Source organism: Thermobia domestica, chromosome 7, assembly GCF_964235325.1.
Source record: "Thermobia domestica chromosome 7, izTheDome1.hap1.1, whole genome shotgun sequence".
In the NCBI taxonomy this organism is placed as follows: Eukaryota; Metazoa; Arthropoda; class Insecta; order Zygentoma; family Lepismatidae; genus Thermobia; species Thermobia domestica.
The window spans coordinates 300,235,253-300,257,571 of record NC_137460.1 but is presented as its reverse complement, the minus strand read 5'-3'; the positions used below and the strand labels follow the sequence as shown (position 1 = coordinate 300,257,571).

The following is a 22,319-nucleotide window of genomic DNA, read 5'->3' as shown; positions in this document are numbered from 1 at the left end:
TTTTTTTTTTTTGTTTTAATAATAATGTAGAAAGAAAATCAAGAACTAAAGATAAAAGACTTAGTTGCACTATAATTGCAAACTGATATATTGAGATTGAAGCTCGATATTGCATTCTATAAAAAGAGTTACCATCTTTCAGGTGTGTTTGCTTTATTTTTCAGTAACATAATAGATTAATATTTAAAGAAAAAAACAGACACAACGAGATTATATTTGTAGTATTTAAGGCTTTCTGAGTGCAGGTGCACTTCCCTCCCCTTCGTTGTTCATGCTGGAGTAACATCCTGATTTTTAAGATTTGTTCTTTCTGAAGAAAGGGGGAGGCTGCAAATTATACCATTGCACGGGGTGGAAAATTGCCTAGGACCGGCCCTGATGATATATACAGTAAGTAACACTTCTGGATGGTACACCCATATGGAAATTTACGGCAAAAGTGTACCATTCAGAAGTGTCCCTTACTGTACATACAAGACATGAATATAGGATGACATAATTTGAAGTAATGCAGGGTGTTTCAAAATGAATATTAGGGTTTTGAAACTTTGTAGTATCTATTACAATTAAGTTACAATTATAAATAATATCAAATGAAAGAGCAACTCAAACAGTTTTGTACACACGCATTGTTTCCTCTGTCTGCCGTTAGAGAGAGCTAGTAGCAAAGATGGTGACTAGACAGCAGAAAGTTTTTTATGTTTTAATTTTGCAAAGACTGAATTTGTAGTTACAGTGCAACCGTCTGTGTGAAGAATTTTAAGGAGACGCTTACAACACGTCTTTATCGTTTGCAGTTTCTAAAGGTCTAAAGCATACAGACTACGGTTTATGTGCCAATATTGCAAATGAAAGATTGCTGCATGAGAATTGAGGTTTTCTGGATCGTGTCGTCTTCAGTGATAAATTGACATTTCACCTAAGTGCTAATGCGAGCTCTCATAATATTCGCATCTCGCGGTCAACAAATCCTCAGGAGATGGTACAGTTGCAACAAGACTCCTCTAAATTGAACGTGTTTTGTGCCATATCCCGGCGGAAAGTTTGTGGGCCTTTCTCGCCTATTGACTTGATGTGTGCCGTATGAGAATGATCCTTACATTGAACACGTGTAGCTAAAACTGTTTGGGGTACTCTTTTACTTGTTGTATTGTTTATAATTCTTCGTTAAATGTAATAAGTAGTACTGCAAAACCTTAAAACCCCGTTATTCTTATTGAAACACACTGTATTTCTCAGCAACAGTATTGAAACTAAGATGTAAAAAGGAAAAAAAAATCCTTAAAAAGTTATTGTTTATAACAATGATACTATTATTACTCGAGACTGTAACTACTACAACAACACGACTTACTTAACAACACAAAAAAATGTAATCAAATCTATAATAATCTTTTCGGACCCAGGTGACCAAAGTTGCACACACGGGTGTGTCACTTTTTTAATCCGCTCCTGTGTGGGCACTAATTAAGATATCGGGATATTGTTTTGCCAAATGTGGTAGGACCATAGTTTATCATATTAGTTTCTTTTTCCTCTGGGTGGGAAATTACCTTCTCAAATTTCAGCCGAGTCAAAAATTCGAGAATTTTCCAATTTTCTTTTTTACCTTTTTCCCTGTAGCTTCCTTCGTTGTAGAGAGATCTCCTTAAGACGTGTCAGGTAGATACCTCGGATAGATACCTAATTGTTGAAAAATTTCTCTAAATTTGGGCCAAAAAAAAAAAAAAAATCAAATTTTTGTTTATAGATCCGTAACAATACGCCCAGGCGCAAGTAAACTTACACCAGTCGAACATTAAGAACAAGAGCGGGTACTGATCGTTACAATGGGGTAATTAGGGGGCGCACGAAAAGTTCGTATTTAGGTTCTAACCCCTAATTTTTCTAGTTTTTCCCTTCTTTTCTGTTATCTGTAATCTATTTTTTGTAGTTAGAAGCTTTGTTTCTTAAATATCACTATGATCCATGTAGAATATATTAGTGGTGTACCAATGTTTATTTTAAGATAGTTTGCGTCTGTGTGGTTGCAGTGTTGCCAGCCGCAGAAAATTTTAATTGACGATTTTAGGGGAAAATCTTGGAAAAGTTCCCTGTTCTGTCTCTATTATTTCCCTTTTGTTGGCTACATTGGAACAAACGCACCTGTATCTGAAATTCTCATCTTTGCTCTATACAATGCATTATAAGAAGTTTCAGTAGGATAATTAGGGGAAGTACAGTTGAGGTTTAGAGTAGACCTTATTCTCTAAGTGGAAAGATAACTGTGATTTTTTTTAAGTAGATGAGATATTTTTAATGACATGCTTACTTTATTACATATCGTCACGATACTTGTAGGATACATTAAACGGATACGAAAGTTTATTTTAAGATAGTTTGTGTGTCTGGTAGCAGTGTTCCCAGCTACAGAAAATTTTAATTCTCGATTTTAGGAGGAATTTTTGGAATAATTCCCTTTTTTGTCTCTATTATTTTCCTCTTGTTCTCTACATTCAAACAAATGTAACACTGTCTCAAAGCCTCGTTCTTAGCCTACGCATCATAAAAAGTTTCAGTAGGATTATTAGGGGAAGTACAGTTGAAGTTTACAATAAACTATGTTCTGTAAATGGTAAGAAAATGGTGAATTTCTGAGGTAGAATGAGATATATATATATATATATATATATATATATTTTAAATTTCATGCTCACTTTGTTAGATATTTCCACGATACTTGTAGGATATATTAGTGGGGTACCAAGGTTTATTTTTAGATAGCTTGCTTCTGTCTGGTGGCAGTGTTTCTAACCAAAATAATTAATTCCCGATTTTTGGTGAAAAGTGCGGAAAATTTCCCTTTTCCCCTCTATTATTTCTCTCTTGCTGGCTACATTGGAACAAACGTACCACTGTCTGAAAGCCTTCTCTGTGGCCTACAGAACGCATCATAAAAAAATCAATAGGATAATTATGGAAGCTGTAGGCCTGGCATATCTGTTGATTTTTGCTCGTGAGGTGTAAAAATTGTCAATATTTCATGTGTATGATGACAGAGAATTTTTTTTTTTCTGTGTGCATGGAAGCCAGCGATTTCAGGTTTTCACTGTACCTTGTGAACACACCAAAGAAGTCTTTTTAGGTGACTTGGAGCCATGTAACAACAGTCATAATAGACAAAAAAATCTTGAAATTCGGTTAGGATTTCCCTACATTTCCCTCAATAATTTCTCTCCCGTTGGCAACACTACAATGTAACTTAGACAAAAAATAGCCACATACCTCTTCTAAAAAACAAGGCCTTAACAAGGTCGCCCATGTTGTGGCTGCCGGGGGGGGGGGGGGGCAAGTATAAGCGACGTTTCAAATTTTGCTGTAACTAATGTAAAATTCTATTGGGTTTTCGATATTCCCAAGTACAATTTCCTCTTAGAATGGGGCGAGCGCCCACCTTGCCCCTCCCCTGATGGGCGTCCTTGGGCCTTAACCATATCAATTGGGTAAATGGTATTTGAGCAATAAGTCACTAACTGAAAATATAGGAAAACGGCAGAAATGACCTGGATCCAAAAGGGATAATGAGACAATTTTGCTCGTATAGCTACAAAGAAACGAACGATTTGTAAGTTCACGAGGGCTTCGACTCAAGTTTTGCTGATTATTTCACTTATCTGCAACATAAATCAATAGATAATAGTTGCCAGAAAAAAACATGAAAAAGAACGATGTTTTTATTGAAAAAAACTTCACAGAAAAAAGAAAACTTTTTTTCTTTTTTTTTTACAACCCTACATATACCTCTTATTTTATCATTAACGGTAATCAGATTGTGAAATTCCCTAATTCTTGCGTATGTGGTAGTGTATGTAAAGCACAGTACACTTTTTTTATGTCACAAAAGCTATTTAGTTGTAAAATCTATTGTCAGAATCGAAATTGACAACCGAAAATGAGAAAAAACATCCATTTCAACATTTCAGTCCTTAAAAAAGTAGAAGATCCCATAGCACATTTCTTTTAGAAAAACAACATCCATTAAATAAAGCCATTTTCTTACCTCTGGGTCTTGAACTTGATGCACTATCTAAATATTTGCCTGACGTGCTTTGAGAGAAACTAAATACATCTTTAGTCAGGGCGGTGGCTCAGGGATTTGAATCCTGAGTGTAAGACAGGCTTTATTCCTTATCCATTTTTCTCTTACTTTATAAAATTGTGTACTTCCTTCTTTCTAGAAATCGAAATATAGGCTATTGTCAGTAGTGCAGAACGTATCCCACGATCCCGCGGGCTCCACGAATGCCTTGTGTTACATTTTTCATTTTTTTTTTTTTTTTTAAATATTATTAACTTCAGTTTAATGTCTTATGATTAATCACCAGGGCTAAGGGAGACTGATGGTGTGATGGTTGATAATGCTGGCTTGACGAAAGTTAAAGGAAACGAGAGAACCCCGAGGAAATCCATGCTCACGGTGTTTATCCACAATAAATCGCAGGGAGCTGGGATCGAACTAGAAGCCCGCAGTCCCACAAGGGAATCCGATAGTTTCTTCATGAGTACAGTAGAGCATGAATGCTTAAATAGTATTTTAAGTAGGAATATACTTTAAATATACGTATAATAATAAATAGTATAATTTAATAATAAAACTCAGTAATCTGTTTTTTTTTTGTTTTTTTTTTAACTAGATTTTTCCACAACCTTGGGTCTGTCTAAACTTGACCTGTACGGATATAATTGTTTCTTCGTGTTATTCACCATTAGTAACTAAAACTTAGTTTTTTTTTTTAGTTTCATCATGTTAAGTAGGTTCCAATTTCCTTTCCTTTCTTGAACCAAGCTTACGTTCGGTGGCGATTATCTTCATTGATCCTTAGATTTGTGAAATTTGTAGGAGTATTTAATGTTATACCAAATAGGAATGTATGAATATTCAAAATATATTGGAGCCTCGCCTTTAACATGCGGAATATATGCTTTTAATCATACACTGCACCATGATGAAATGGGATATTTAAAGGGAATGCGGTGCAGATTTACTGTACGGATCCACATATTTGCTAACTTTACAGAACAAACGTCTAATAATATGTAAATAATCTAAATATGTTGTGTTCTTACCTTTGTTCAGAAGTTCAGTCTTGAAAGTAAATCTCATAACTGTCTTTCTTTTTTAGATTTATTAATTACCTGATCGCACAATAAATTTATAACAAAAGTATATCGAAAACCCACTTACATCCACCATTGTACAAGGCCAATATTTGGAAAACTTCCCTTCGTAGGGCATTACTAATTTGTGATTGTCCAAGTGATCTTAATGATGAAATGCATTTTTTTTTTCATAGGACAAAAGAACAGTTATAAATGCATACCTTACAGAAATACTTGAAAATAAGTGTTTACAAATTCCCAAACCGTGTCAGCAGTGGCGTATATAGGATTTTATTTCGGGAGGGGGGGGGGGGAGCTATGCACAGCACTTGAATAACCACTTATATTTTTTCTTTAGGGTGCCACCAAATTTTAATGAAGTTTTGCATATAACAAATTCATTTCGGGGGGAGGGAGGCTTGATCCCGATAGCCACCACTCTAAATACGCCACTGCGTGTCAGTGCTTTCTGATGGTGCTGCATCCCACTTTAAAAATCGCTTTCAGATGTTCGAGATGCAGACAGGTCCGATAAAGCAGTAGCTTTTCAGCGAAACCGGCCATGCAAGGGTCTCTGCGACGGTATTGGAAGCGGGGAAGGGGGGGAGGTAAAGAATGTGGCAACGCGGCATAACCTTAGGCATAAACAGGTACAAATTATGAAAACTGCAGAAAAGTTCCTGACTGTAGTGCAAGTACAAGCTCCGGATGTTACTCTCGTTTTGTTGCCTGGATCTGAATTCGACGATTTCCGGGGGGAAAAAAATATATGCAAGAATGGGGGGAATTGTGCGACCGGTAACTGGTATTCAACGAAGTCATCTTTGGCTTTCGGAAAATGGTGAAATTTTTATGGCATTAACGGGTCACCATGAACTAACTTCATGTTTCCCCAAAATTCGAGCTTCTGCAATTCGAAGTGTAGATTTAAGAAGTCTGCAAAAAGGAAATTTTGTTATATATATATAGAGATGCAAGGGCTCGGAAAAAAACGGCTTTTTTGGAAAAAAACTCGGTTTTTTCTGCTTCGCTTTTTTGCTTGGGAAATTTTGGGCTTTTTTGAAAATTTTGCTTTAAACTGATAAAGCAGACTTTGTTTCGCTTCTCTACAACAACAAAGCTCATTTAAATAGTGGTTGATGTAGATAATAATATGAAACCACGAAAATAAACCATGAATTTCAAAAAGATTTTTTAAAATTCTTAACATATTTACATTATGAATTCCACAGGATTAACCAATATATGTAATAATATTTTAACCTCTGATATACAATAAGTACTTTAAAAAATGATATACAAATAACTAGCAAAATTGTATGTAGTATTTTTACTTCAAAATATCACACACCCCTCTTTTTAAAGCAAAATAAAGAAAAACATGAGAGAAATCTGCACATCAACAGCTTCGTTTCGGGTGGTTCTGTACATTCTTGAAATTTTTCAGTTAAATTTTAACTTTCATATACATTGTATGAATATTTCGAACAAATTTTTCACTGATTGATCACATACGTAATAATATGTTACGACCTATCAGGTGCTTCGGATCTGCAAAATCGGTAAAGCTCCAATCTCTGTAATGCACTGACTGCTCCTTAAGCTTGTTCAGAATCGGGAAAGTATCGAATTTTCTGTTCATGGATCATATACGTAATAGACGGTTCATCTGAGCGTATGGTTTCCTAGGCTGTAGAATCACCATCGCGGTTTACCCAATGCTGAAGGTTTCTGAATTTTTAAGAAGAAAATTCAACATATATTTACGATACTTTTTTTTTTTTTATAAAAAAGAAAAACTATGGAATACATTTAAAAAGAGTGGAAGAATCAATCACTGTTCCAATTCACAAGAAAGACGACAAATTTGATTGTAATAATTCACTATGCAATACTTTAAAAAAATTTTTTGTCCTTCGGTTGCTATTGTTGATTCCTTAGTCATATTCATTAAACATTAACTAAAATGTGCATAATTCTCATAAAACTTCACTTTTGTAAGTTTAACATCGATTTGTTTGAAAAAATATAACGCTATGAAATATATTAGACATTGCATTTAAATTGATTAAAGGAGTTTGGTAGTATGTTCCTCAACACCCCTATTATAACATCAAAAGAGTAGACTACTTAAAGACTTAACTTGGGTATATAGATATCAGGGGCGCCCTAAGAATTTTTTTCAGGGGGACATCTCCATGACTGTTATATTACATTTGATATTTCAGGTATTTAATATGCATGGTTTGCTATATTACGTATACACTGTCGTGAGTCAGGGGGGCCCTCTCTGCCCCCTTCGTGCGACCATGATAGATATCCATATGTACCTGTGTATACCTTAGAAATGTGTCCTTTTCCTACATTTTCGTTTATGCGTATCATCATTTTCATGAATTAGCCCCCAGATGTAGTTCCTCATCATGTTCTCGTTATATTGTTCTTGGTAACCGCGTTCGAAAGTCATAATGTCTTGGTCACCGTCTTCCTCTGTACTCATATTTTCCTTAAAACTGTTCAGATGAGAGACAAGAACATGTAACTTAAGTGACATCCTCCAACCCGTTTCGCCATGGTTTGTCACCATGTTCATAAGTTCCACATAATTTTCAGCTCTGTAATTTCCTAAGAAACACTGAACAACTGCCACACAGCTGCTCCACGTTTCTTTTTCAATCTCAGTTAGCAACGTGGAGACCTCAGTGGACTGAATTATCATCATCATTTGCGGTCCTACAAACACTCCAGCCTCCATGCTGAGTATTCAGCACATTCTTGTGGAATGTCCTGAATACTCAGATCTCAGAGAACGTTACGGACTGCCTTCTGTTCTTACCCGTGCTTTGGGGGATGATAGTGATATTGTTGGCCGGGTGCTTGAGTTCGTGCATGCTCTTGGCGTTGCTCACGTTCTCTGAGCTGTTTTTAGTCTGTTGGCATTGTTTTATTGCTGCTAAATTTTTATATTTTGTCACGTGTTTTAAGTTTATTTTTGTATATTGTTATTTTTTTATCTTATTTATTCTTTTATCTTCCACTTTTGCTTTTTTCCTTTTATTATTCATTTAGCAGCACTCTCGTTCTTTTGCACTGTCTTCGTTTTAGCCTGTGATTCATTTTTAATCTTGCAGTCCTGAGCAACGTTGTTGATCGTGACGGGGACATATAGCCTCGTTGCTGACGTCCCCATTAACCCCCATTCATTCATTCATTCCAGCCTCCATCTTAGCATGAGATAGCTGCAGAAACATGTCTTGTAAAAACTTGAATGTGTCAGAATCTCTATCCAAGGCTTTCACAAATTGCTTGATAATGCCAATTTAATGTGTAGAGGTGGTAACAATACCATTATATGTTCCACAAGTGGCTCGTATTTTACGTTATGTGTCCTCACAGTGTTTTATTCCCGTTGTGCTCGGCATCACTACTATCTCACAAACAAAGGTAACACGAGAATCTGGTGAAACCGCCCTGCAAACCCATGAGTAAGGCAATAATTTTGAAGTCCCCTATTACTTGCAACCCATATTTTGTATACTCTAAATTGTCCAATAAGGTCTTCAAGCTGTTAGTCTTCCTTCATAGAGACGGAATGAATCACAGGAATAGACAGGTGCTTATTCCCATTGTGCAAATGCACAGCCTTAAGACTTCTATACGAGCTGTCTATAAACGAACGCCACTCTTTCAGAATACAGGGTATCTTTAAAGCATAAACACTTATAACCACAATCCAGCTTTCATACAAAAAACTGTTCGTGCCGTCTCCTTTGAGCTGTTGCGTTTACTGATTTATCAACTATGTTCCAACCTACCATCTTTACTCAGACTTAGATCTCGAATAAGATCATTTATATCTGGTTAGGATAGTAGGGTTGTCTATTATAGTTCATATCTGCAATGCTTAATAAGAAAGGCATGCTATGACACAATTGCAGTATAATAGGATATTCTTTTGTTATAAATACACAAGGTGGCTCAAAAGTAGGTATATAGTACCGTAGTGATCAGCTCATTGAATTTTATATCATTTCTTATTGTTATCCAACAGGTAGACTTTGCTTCTTTATTTGTTCTTAATGTATTTTTACTTACATCTTAAGCTCGGAAGAGCCGAAGCAAATACACCCATAAATTAGAATGTCATACTTGATCAATGCAATACCTACTTTTGGGCCATCCTGTATATACATATACCTTTAAATCCTTACAAATAGCCTTAAAACATTCTGCCCAATACATGTTGATTCTATCGCGAATCTCTCCATGTTTGCAGGTTCTTCAATCGAATTTAAATGCAACTTAACGCAACAAACATTTTAAGATGCGCATATAAATTAATTAATATAGGACAAATTCCATATTTTCGATGCTACTACTCACATAAGCGAAGTTTCATGGAAAAAATACACCATTTCTAGTCACATTCAAGGTAACAATACAGGAAATCACTATTATAAGACAAGCACAAAATGAGTTGCATAGTGTTATCGAGGTATTTCTCTTCACATTCTATTAATAAGATTGACCCCATACGCAGATGAAATTATTGGAGATTATCAGTGTGAATTTAGTCGAAATCGACCAGATATTTACCATTCGACAAATACTCGAAAAGAAATGGGCATATACAAGGTCTGTATGATAAGTAATGAGACTCGCCGCGCCGCGGCGCGCGTGTCGCTGGAGCGGGTTTGTCGGTGATGGAGGATGTAGGGGGGGGTCCGAGCAAAGCAACGCACCGCGCGTCAGTTGGCTCCGAGCCTTAGTGGAGCGCGGACAAGCCTTGGACAAAGCCCTTGTGAACATTCTTGTCACGGCGGAAAATCAACAAACATGGAGGGTTCCATCGAACAGCGTTATGCGATCAAATTTTGCGTTCGCCTGGGGAAAACGGCTACTCAGACGCTTTCTCTCATCACGGAGGCCTACAAAGAGGAAGCCCTATCCAAAGCCCAGGTGTTTCGTTGGCACAGTGCGTTCCGGAACGGCCGGGAAAGCGTTGAGGATCTGGAGAGGGCTGGACGCCCGACAACAGTGACTACGGACGAAACTGTGGCAAAAGTGAGGGATCTCCTGAACTCAGACCGTCGATTATCGTTGAGATTGATTGCTGATGAACTCGATATGAACCACACAACAGTGCACAAGATTGTGACGGAACAATTGGGAATGAGAAAAATCTGTGCGAAACTGGTGCCGCGAGTGTTGACTGACGAACAAAAGCAACGACGTGTTGATTGTTGTCAGGAACTGTTGAACCTCATGAACAGTGACCCTAACTTTGAAGATGACGTCATAACAGGTGACGAGTCGTGGGTGTTCCAGTACGACCCTGAAACGAAACGTCAAAGCGCGGAGTGGCACACTCCTGCGTCCCCGCGCCCCAAGAAGGCCAGAATGTCGAAGTCAAAGGTGAAAACAATGTTGATTGTTTTTTTTGACAATGTGGGGGTGGTCCACAAGGAGTTTGTACCCCAAGGACAAGCCGTCAACGCCGCCTTCTACAAACAAGTCCTTGAGAGACTGCACAGGAGCGTCAAGCGGAAAAGACCGGCGATCGCTAGCCGGTGGAAGTTGCATCACGACAATGCCCCTGCCCACACCGCCTTCTTAGTGACCTCCTTTTTGACCCGGATTGGGGTGGAAGTCCTTCCACAACCACCCTACAGCCCAGATGTGAGCCCGGCCGACTTCTTCCTCTTCCCGAAGCTGAAGCCACGCTTGAAAGGAACCCGTTTTGCAGACGTCACAGCCATCCAAGCAGCCGTGACCACATTTCTAAAGGACATGCCGGCTGCTGACTTCCAGGGGGCGTTTGCAGCGTGGAAACATCGATTGCAGAAGTGCATCGACGCAAGAGGAGAGTACTTCGAAAGCTTTTAAGTCCCTGTACAGATCAGATCAATAAAACAATGTTTCCAGACCTGGTCTCATTACTTATCATACAAACCCTGTATTACCCACTACATCAACTGTTTATTGATTTTAGAAAGGCTTACAACTCGGTAAGGAGGGAAACATTGTGCAACATTTTTACAGAATTTGAAATACCGAAAAAGCTAGATTTATTAAGTGTTTAAATGAATTCCAGAATAAAGTCCGAGTAGAAAAATGCGAGTTTCTACGTCGAGATTGGCCTGAAACAAGGATATGCGTTATCGCCGTTATTATTCAGCTTTGTTCCGGAGTACGCTATAAGAAAAATCAAAGATAGGAACCATGGCCTAGAGTTGAATGGTATGTACCCTGTATTCACCAGGTTATGGTGTATGCTGATGATGTAAATCTGATAGTACGATCAAAAGAAATGCAGAGGCCTTATTAAACGCTTGCAGGGACATGAGTAAATGCAGAGAAATATAAATACAAGGAAGTTCACAAGGAAGTTACGGCAAGTAATGAATGCGTTAAAATATCAATTAATACTTTCGACACAGTGGATACTTTCAAATATCTTGGATCAGTATTACCAGACCAAAATCATACCCACAGAGAAATTAAATGTCGACTAAAATCGGGAAATTCTTGTTATTATTCAGTTCAAAATATTTTGTCGTCGCGAATTCTGTCAAGGAATTTAAAGCTTAAAATATATAAAATGATAATCATGCCTGTTTTGCTTTATGGTTGTGAAACATGGTCGCTTACGTTGAGGGAAGAACGCAGACTGAAATGATTTGAGAATAAAATTCTGAGACGAATATTTGGACCCAAGAGGAACGGGAATGGGGAATGGCGGAAATTTCATAAGGAGGAACTACATAATTTATACGGTTTACCAAACATCGTTAGAGTCATCAAGTCTAGGAGGTTCAGATGAGCAGGTCATGTAACCAGAATGGAAGAGAGTAGGAACGCTTTCAAAGTTCTAACTGGAAATCCAATCGGAAAACGTCCATTAGGAAAACCTAGGCCCAGATGGGAGGACAATATTAAGATGGATCTATCAGAAATAGGAATACAGAGTAGAAACTGGATTGAATTGGATAAGAACAAAAGTCAATGGAGAGCTTTTGTGGCCACAGGAAAAGAAGTCCGGGATTCAACCCCGCATTCGACCATTTTGACAAAAGTTTTTCTTAATTCCATCTGTGAATCTAAAGATAGTGAATGTACTGTGAGTCCTGGCCGACTTACTTTCTAATCGGTTTTAATTCTTTGTTATTATTAATTACCAGCAGTGATGGGTTTACGAAGAGGGTTGGGGTGGGGATGTCTTTCGGATTGAAACCTCTACCCCGAAATTAGGGAATTTCGAAAACAAACTAAATATTAGTTTTGCCTTTACTCATAAACTTCAAGCTGTCCTCAAATAAAAAAAAAAAAAAAAAAAAAAAAAAAAAAGAAAAATAGGAATTTTTGAAAAAACAAAGCATTAATACGAAAAGCCCTCCCAAAATACTTTTCTAAATCCGCCAACGATTATCAGTATAAAATGGTCTTCAAAGTTGTATCTGGAAGATTATAGTTCATATACAAACGAAACGAAATATTTGTTATGCCTGTACTCATAAACTTAAGCTCCTCTTAAATAAAAGTTAGGAATTTTTAGGAAAAACAAACATTATTCAGAATAATCCCTCCCAAATATTTTTCTAAATCCGATACTGATTATTTCTATCAAATGGTATTCAAGGTTGTGTCCGGAAGATTATTGTTAAATCATTGCACAGCTACAGTATAACGGAAATGTGGAAGTACGCTCTGACAGACATATTGAAAAACGTACGCTCTGATGGATATATTGAAAAACATAAGTTTAATTATGTGCTAGAAACTAGAGTACTAAGCTCTAAAAAGTGAAACACGGATGACTAAAAAGAAATGATCTAGAGAAGAAAAAATGTCGATAATTCAGAAGTTAAAATAAAGTTAAATAGCTTCTAAAATTGCCCTCAAATACTACGTATTTTATGTTTACTTTAATTCATAAACCATGTGCTCCATCCATCATGATGGTGAATTCCAGAGCGAAATATGGCATTCAGGTCATGGTATCTTATTTAACTATACTATAAGAAAGCTATTTAAACAGAAAAATGATGAAAATGAGAAAAGCCAAAATTTCCAAAATTCTCGTTTTTTTCCCAAAAAAGCCGGCTTTTTACGTGCAAAAAACCATCGATTCATCTTTTTTGCATCTCTCTCTCTCTCTATATATATATATAATATATATAATATAATATAATATAATATATATAATAACCACGTGAAGTGCTGTTTATGCTTCCACATGGACCTTCAGCAGGTACAGGTTTCCAAAAGAGCATAAAAGAAGTGAAAATAAGTGTTTTCCGACTATCGACAATGTACGAGTTGTGAGTGCACGACACCTATTGGAGCATTTGCGCGGTTACATGCTGTTAGCGAAGAAGACATCAAGCAAGCAAATGATTGGTCCATGTGAAAAAAAAAAAAAAAAAATGTGAAATTTTGTTTCTGAAGACCATTTTAAGTGAACTTAAAATTTGTGTGTTTCGTAATCGTAATTTCCATCTCAGATTACTTCAGTTTAAGAAAACACCAAGCAAGCAAATGATTGGTCCATGTGGAAAAAAAAAAAAAAAATAAAAAATGTGAAATTTTGTTTCTGAAGACCATTTTAAGTGAACTTAAAATTTGTGTGTTTCGTAATCGTAATTTCCATCTCAGATTACTTCAGTTTAAGAAAACGAAGGAGTAGGGGCAGCCTCATTCTACTATTTCACAGAGCATTTTTGATCAAAATAATAAAAAAAAAAGTCAGGAAACAACTTTTGTTCGTTATTTAATGAATGTGAACCACAAACATCATCAAATTGTTGCACCGTTATTTTCCAATGTTGCCAACTGTGACATCAAAGTTAACGGTACTTTGCTAACTTCAAAAGGCTGTAGTTAATTCTTGAAGCATTGGTCCAGAATGGTATTTGGTGCGTTTATTATTCATGTAAAGTTGAACCATCTTAGAATTTTAAAGTATGATGTTTTTGAGAAAATGGCGCCCAAAAATGGCGATTTTTGAAAATTTGACTATTTCTCGAATTTTTTGCGACGAAACGGTTGCATACACAAGCGATACATTTTTTTTTTCGGAAAGCGAGTAACTAGGTCTTACCAACCGTGGCAGAATTTTAAAATTCGAACCGGAAGTGCTCGAAAAAAAAATCGCAAACTCCGATTTTTCAGATAAACTGACGTTGATTTGTTAATTTATGTACAAAAAGATACGCATGCGCAAACAAAACTATAATAAAATACAGTTTATTTATACCCCTATGTACACTCATGTCCAAAATTATTGTCGCATATCTATAACCGTCTTGTGAGAATATAATTTGGTAATGATTTTTCAGGGTACTTTTAGTACTGTTACTAGGTGTATAATCGGGAAATGTCTATTTATGTTAAATTTCATAGGAAAAGAATTCTAAATACGAAAATTACAATGAGTAAACTAAAATGTTGCTAAATGGACAAGAAAACTTTAGTTTCGCTTTATTATTCTTATTTACTGCTCTTTTGACATGAATTTTGCGACATACATGTCTCTGCCGATTATACACATGCTAACATTATAACAAATGCCGAGCGAATTCGTTATCAGATTATATTCCTAGATCAACATATTTATAGACATGCGACAATAATTTTGGACATGAGTGTACATACCACAACAAGAGTTATAACTCTACCTGTCTCCATAGGTGAATGGTGAAGCTCCGAAATTGACCATTTTGTAGGTCTTTTACAATCATACATTGTACTCGGCGTCTTTGATAGCCCATTATTTGGCGGATAAAATATATATATATAGATCTCTTAAAAACATGTCTAGTTGCTATAAAAAAGTTTCAACAATATCTGAGATGGTGATGGTACTTTTTCAAATTGTATTTATTTATTTATTTTTTGCCTGAGTTGAAATGGAAGGCACCGAAGGTAAGTGATCACAACAAGTAGTTGTATCTTTCTTCGTATTCCAGATAAAGACATTAGAAGCTGAAATAGGGTAACAGAATAATAAAACGCACTAAATATTATGAAATCTAAAGAAAATGGTTGTCGAACCTACATTTTAAATTAATGGTCCCCAACCTTTTTCGACTGATGGCACACTTTGCTGAACACCAAGATATCTCAATTTTTTGTTAATATAAATTACAGTAATGTAAGATTATAAGTTCTATAAAGTAGTGAGTCTATGTAGTATCTGTTGAGCATTGTTGCTACCGTTGAAGGCGTTGACTTGTATAGATTTTAAAGTTGTTCATTTTAAACTTTGTACCCAAGAACATAGTTTAGTAATTATAATTATGAAATACTTCTTGATTTTTAAATTCTAAAATTTCACGACGCACTTTACGTAACTACGCAACACACTGCTTTAAATGGTAGGGGAAGGCTCGTCGGAGTTATCGGAACTAACTAAAAATGGGCAAGTTCTCCAAGTTCCATAAAAATTAATATTTACCTTAAAAAGATTAATAGAAAATACGTAATAACTACAAGTTATGAATGGGAAACCTCTGACGAACTTCAAGGACAACTTGCAGAATATTCATCCGTGATTTTCAGGTAGAAAAGAGAAGCAGAATATTAGGTATATTTACAGATAATGCACAGTCAGGTTCATTGCACTTGATGCAAACGAAATTGAAGATCTCGTAAATCTTAATAGTGTTAATGAAATGCAAACGAAATTGAAGATCTCGTAAATCTTAATAGTGTTAATGAAATAAATCATTTAAAAAAAAAAAAAAAAAAAAAACTTTTACATTAAATCTAATACATGTAATTTGCCTTCCGATCAGTTAAACAAAAGTTGTATATTTATTTTTGAAATATAGAAATCATGGAGAGCAGACAGAATGTGACAACTTCCGACATTAGTACTATGCGACAAATAAGAGACATAGATAAATATAATTTAAGGATTTAGTGATTATTATATATGCCCCACGACATCTATTGAAGGATGCGAGACCTCTCCAAACGAAGTAAAATTATGGAGAATGTTGAAACTCGTTTTATTAAATATACCAGTATGTGACCACTTAGAAAATGTCCCTACGGTATACGTTGCTCACTTCGTCACAGTCGTCAGCTCAGTTATGTTTGTATTATTATTCACCACTATTGGATATTTTATTTCTTCATCATAGCTCGTATAGACAACAAGTCACGAAAGTAAAGTAAATTTATATGAAAGGAAAAGATATTGTACCTTCTAACTGAATTCTTGTATCTACTGTTATGCCGGAAAATTTCTTGGATAATTTCGTGATCTTGGCGTTTTCCTTTATTCACTTTTTGTTGGTGATGTTGCCAAAGCGTGAGGTGTTTGAATTGTCAAACTGCAAAATTGTAAATGACCACCTATTGGAATTAATTAATTTTTCTGCAATTGTATTGCTTTTAATAATATGTTTATTCAAATTGCATCTCTCGCTAGTGAAGCCTGGTTTTCCGTTAGAACGACAAATGCTTAAAGCTGTTCCTTTCCATATGAGATGATTGATCGAAGATGTATGCATCATGTATTTGTGCTGGATTCAATAGCCTTCCTCACTGGTCGAGTGGCTAGCGCTTGTGCCTGTGGTGTGAGTCCGCTTTCTAGCGGAGACCACAAAAATATTATTTCGCAGTGAATCACTGCCACTAATCACCCGTCTTCCTTTGCCTGAAGGGGATTTATCGTGGGACGTTAAACTAAAGAAATCATTTCATTTGTTGGAATAAATTATTAGGCAAGACTGAATTTATCTTGAATAATACATACATTTTCGTGATTTACACCCTCCATTCCAAAAGAAACCGAACTTTTGAAAACAAATAGTACCACTAGTGCCATCTGTTGTAATATTTTACCGGTAGATGGCGTAGTCCCTCATTGACAACTGGTATAAATGTCATGACATTTGGATGCACGGCAACAAAGTTATTGCGTTTCAACTGTCAGTATGTTGTGTACATCGGTCGGAAAATGAGTTTCAAACAACGAGCTGCAATTGAGTTTTGTGTTAAACTGGGTAAAACTTTTAGTGAAACGCACCAAATGCTACAAACTGCATATGGTGATGAGTGTCTATCCCGTACGCAAGTTTACGAGTGGTTCAGGCGATTCAAATCGGGTAGAGAGATGCTGGATGATGACGAAAGATCAGGCCGTCCCAGAACCGGATTATCGGAAGAAAACATCGAAAAAGTGCGTGAATTCATCAAACATAACAAAAAATCGTCGGTGAAAGTTATTGAAATGGAATTAGGCATTCCTCAAACAACCGCATACCGCATTTTGACCGAAGTTTTGGGCCTTAAGAAGATTAATTCGCGGTTTGTACCACACAAACTCACCGAAGACCAAAAAGTTGATCGAATTGCGCATTGTAAAGACATCGTTAAAAGTACTCGGCAGGATCGAAACTTCTTGAAATCGATTGTAACTGGTGACGAGACGTGGTGTTTTGAATATGAGCCCGAAACAAAGCGGCAAAGTGCTGAATGGAGAGCGCCGGATGAAGGAACACCCAAAAAAAGTCGCTTGGTGAAGTCAAAAGTTAAGGTGATGCTGATTTGTTTTTACGATTCAAAAGGAATTATTCACAAAGAATTTGTTCAGCCCGGCCAGACAGTCACTGGAGAGTGTTACTTGGGCGTCATGAAGCGTTTGCTGGCAAGAATTCGTCGTATTCGGCCCGAATATCGCGAAATCGGCAGTTGGACTCTTTTGGACGATAATGCACCATCACATTGTTCGCGACTTGTAACTGAATTTTTGGTCAAAAATCACATTATTCGGTTGCATCATCCGCCCTATTCACCAGATCTCGCTCCGTGCGATTTCTATCTGTTCCCGAAACTGCATTTGGCGATGAAAGGAAAGTGGCACGCATCGATTGATGCCATTGAGAAGGCGACGACCGCCGTCCTAAAGACCATTCCAATAAAGGACATGGAGAAGTCGTTTGACAACTTGTTGGAGCGTGCAAATATGTGTATCGATGCAGAAGGGGAATACATTGATTAATAAAAATGATTTGTTCCAAAATGTACATTGCTTATTTGTTTTTTTTTAAACGTTCGGTTTCTTTTGGAATGGAGGGTGTATTCTTCGTAAGTGATGCGACAAATATGACATTGGAGGAAAGAAAAAAAATCAGTTCGTAGTTTCTTAGGGACATGTTCGGACACCATAATATCTTTTAATCAGTGATAATGTCAGTTGTAATTATGATGTAAAAAGACAAAAGTTATTCTGCATTCCTTTTGGTTGTGTCTTTCGTCGTCAGTTGTACCGAAGAAAGGTTAATTTTTAACATGAACTTTTTTTTTATTATTTTTATTTATTTATTATAATTTTGTTATGGGGCTACTTTTCTGCCCGGATAAACTCTTACAGCTTGAATTTTACTCAATGCATACCATTCCTGAAATTTGTACATTTATGCAAACCTTTTATCGATGCAGTATATTTTCTCACATTATTTTTTCTATGACCTATGATTTTACTGTAAAATTAATGAGATTACTACGGAGTTTATGTATGTATTAGGCAGCGTCAGTGATTTTTTTTTCTTTGAAAAATGGTTCGAAATTCTTTTTAACTAGAATGTTGTGAGCTGTTGCTTTAAGGAAGTTAAGATTAGGATTTAGATTTCGTGGCTTTCAAGATCTATGGCCATGTTAGCTCGTTACACATGTCAGGGATGTCGTCCCTCGGGAAATTGGAGTGGCCTGGAAATATTATGTGACGTAACATCACGGGATTTGCCTGGTGTGAATGAGCAAAACCCTCATTCAGGATGGCTGGCCTGGAAAAGCTGTTACACTATTGCGATCTAGTTCTCACCGGGAATCGAACCCGGGACTGCTCGCACTAAAGTCGAGAGAAGCCACAGGAAGTTAAGACTAAAGAAATAGTTGTAGGAGTTGATGGAGCTGCGGTTCACTTCCACTTTATGCAAAACTGCAACTAACAGATCTGTAACTTTAAGTTGTAATAGAGGAGAAAGGTCAGAGATGGAGCTGATTTTCCTCCTACAGAATCCATATCAAGAAACTGCTTTGTCAGTATGGCGATCAGTGCTGAAACCAAAAATAGTAGATTCATTCCTACACTTTCAGTTTGCATACAGATCGATAAACGTGCAGATGGAAACTATTGTTTGAATGCTGGAACCACGTCAAAAGCCCATTTCCTGCTATTTCTGACCGTTTTCGCTGTTTGAAAATTAATCTTGAAGTCAGAAGTGATTGTAGATTTGTACCAGTTTGGCTTTAGTAGAGGGATTCGAGTGAAGGTGAAATATGTTCTTGGAACGCTTAATTGATTGCAGAAAATCTCTTCGCGCTATTTGTAACCGTCTTTGGTCTCTGGGATCGACGGTAAAAGCGAAAATTGTCCATTTCTACCAGTTCTGGTTTGAATAGAAGGTTGAGACGGGACATGGAAAGTATGGTGACGTTGAATGGACTCCAAAAGGCCGCTTCTCCGTATATCTTACCCTGGGCACGGTGGCTCAGGGGTAGAACATTTTTCTCTGGTGCTAGAAGTTCCTGGTTCGGCTCCAGGCCAAGTAAGTTTGTGATGGACGACATCGTGTGCATGCGTAACACATCTTTTAAGTGAGTACAGTGAGTTTCTTTTAACTCTAAATTTTGGAAATCTTTGGAGTGAAATTGATTCTAACAAAACTTCTTTCGAAATTTGAAAAATACTGATTAATTGTGCCGTTATCTGCATATGTATGTCTCAGTAGAAAATATTGTTTGCTTTTTCGCCAGAAACAAAGTGATTTCTGCTTGTCCGACGCTTCTTAGTTGTCATCCAATGTTTTATTTATTTATTTATTTATTTATTTTTTGATAGACTATTGGTGCGGCGTTCGCGGCGAAGAAGGTGGAGTCCCGTGGAAAACAGTTTGTGATAGGAATCTGGGATACAGCTGGGAGTGAGAGGTAAGACTCTGTTGTATTTCATGGAATAAAACGTTCGCTTGTTCTACAAATATATATATATATAAACATAACTTCTAGCGTAAACAACAGAATAAGATGACAGACAGTTCGTGAATGCACTAAAATCTGTGGCCAGTTGTTGATGTTAATAATATTTTATCTAGATTTCATGCTCAGTTGCACCAATCGAGGATTAAAATCAGATAAGATAGTCCGTTGATTATTTTCAGCTTTGGGTAAGAAGAAGTTGATAAGAATGGACTAGAAGGCATTGGAAGTGAAATAGAAATGAATAAGTAACTATTTGGATAACTTATTTGGCCAGAGTGTACGAATTATGGACTTCTATTTTCTTTTTCAACGTTTTGGAATTATGCAATGTACCTAAAGAAAAACACATACGGGAGCGTAAAGCTGCGGAGAAAGTAATAACCAATCAGTAGCTACCAACTAGCCATGCAGGAGGAAGAGGATACGATGTAATCGAATTATGATGGACATACAGAAGAGTGAACTTTAGTCCTCGAAATAAAGTACCATATCTTGCTTATACAATGATTATCGTTATACAAGGCATAAGGACTTTATTTGAAAAGTAGAGGAGGAAACATAGAAGTCAGTGTTAAGGTGTAACAAGTTCAATATAGGCGTTTGCTGAAATGAAATATCCCTCCATTTCTACTACTCTTTGTGTGACGTCCACCATGAGGCAACTTCCTTGCATTATTATTTAAGTTGGATCCTGTCATTCCTACTACTCTTCGAGAATAAATCAGGTAAAAACTTCCCTTATTTTCATTTGTGAGCAACGGATGACCAGTAATTAGATTTGATGCGAGCAGATTTCGTGACTTTTCGTGCAGTGTTTATACATGTGACTAGAATTACATTTATGCGAAACTAGAAAATTGCCTTTATCTGAAATATGCCTGCCGATACTTAAGCAGTATGTAGACATATGTTTCAACTTTTTTCCCTCTGTCTGTGTGTTCTATATGGAAACTGAATATTTCTAATACCATTTCGTAATAACAAATGGAAAACTACGAACGGAGCATACTTTGTGTTGGTCCTGACGGGAATCTCTGTTCAGTCATACACTTCACTCTTTTCTTGTGCCAATAATAATAATAATAATAATAATAATAATAATAATAATAATAATAATAATACAAGTTAAGTCGGAATTTAGTATTCTAAACTTTAAGAAGAAGGTTACCATTTGAAGTAGGTGTTTTATTTGTTTTTGGTTTCATTTCTTTCGTATTTTATTGTCGTTGGGATGATTGGTTATTGAATATGTCAGAGTAAGTAGTTGACTTTTCCCTTCAACTAATATCATGTAGGAGGACAAAAGTTCGAGCCTTCTCACGTGCATTTTCTGGTATTTATTGCCTCTTACATACTCCTATACTCCCCAAGGTAGAGGTTTTTCTTACTGCTCTCACAACTAATATTTGTTTGTGCTAACATAACTTAAAGTGATTTTATGCTAGTATTTCTACAATTCGTAAATATTACTACTCTCATTGTTCTAATGAGTTACATATTACTTGTGATTGAGAATGTCAAACTATATTATAATATATTAGTATCTACATATCTTTGTGCATAACATCAAGGTTATTATATTGTATTTATGTTCTGAAAATAGAATCAAATTGCTAATACTTATGACGTTGGATTACATGCTTAATTGCTTTCTGTGGTGTCATAGAGGTGGTCAAAGAATAGAAATGCTACTTTGATATAACTTCGTAATTGTTTTGTACCAGGAGGCCGTGGTGGCTCAGTGGTAGAGCGTTCACCTCTGGTGCCTGGGGTCCCGGGTTCGATCCCAGCTCCCGCCAAGCGAACTTTGTGGTGGACAAACACCGTGTGCGTGGTTTTCCTCGGTGTTCTCCCGTTTTCTTCCACTTTCTTCATTCCACCATTTCATTCATTACTCATTGTCACCGTCTCCTTTAGCCTAACCGGCATATTTCATTTTCATTTTGTTTTGTACCAGGAAGTGTCAATTATTCCGGATTTTCATTGAATATAAATAAAAGAACCCATCATTTGAAGTATTTAAAATGACTATTGTTTCCTTTGTTTGTGTTGGGCAGTGAATCTGTTTTGTAGTCCTGCTGGTAGCTCTTATGTTATTTTACTCCCCTCCACACTTTAAACTGCATGTCAATGAAACGTTCTTCGTGTGTGAAGCGTAGCTTCTGTCTCATATGTAAAGTTGATGC

The 22,319-nt window shown here is 36.5% G+C and overlaps 1 protein-coding gene across 1 annotated transcript in view; it reads left to right on the top strand.

The window, feature by feature from the left end:
- Positions 1-22,319, top strand: part of LOC145691104 (ras-related protein Rab-24-like) — a 71,164-nt gene that overhangs the window by 9,357 nt on the left and 39,488 nt on the right. The window contains exon 2 of the mRNA XM_081766793.1: positions 19,994-20,082. Coding sequence (XP_081622919.1) covers positions 19,994-20,082 — 89 coding nt within the window. The remainder of the gene's footprint in view (positions 1-19,993; positions 20,083-22,319) is intronic.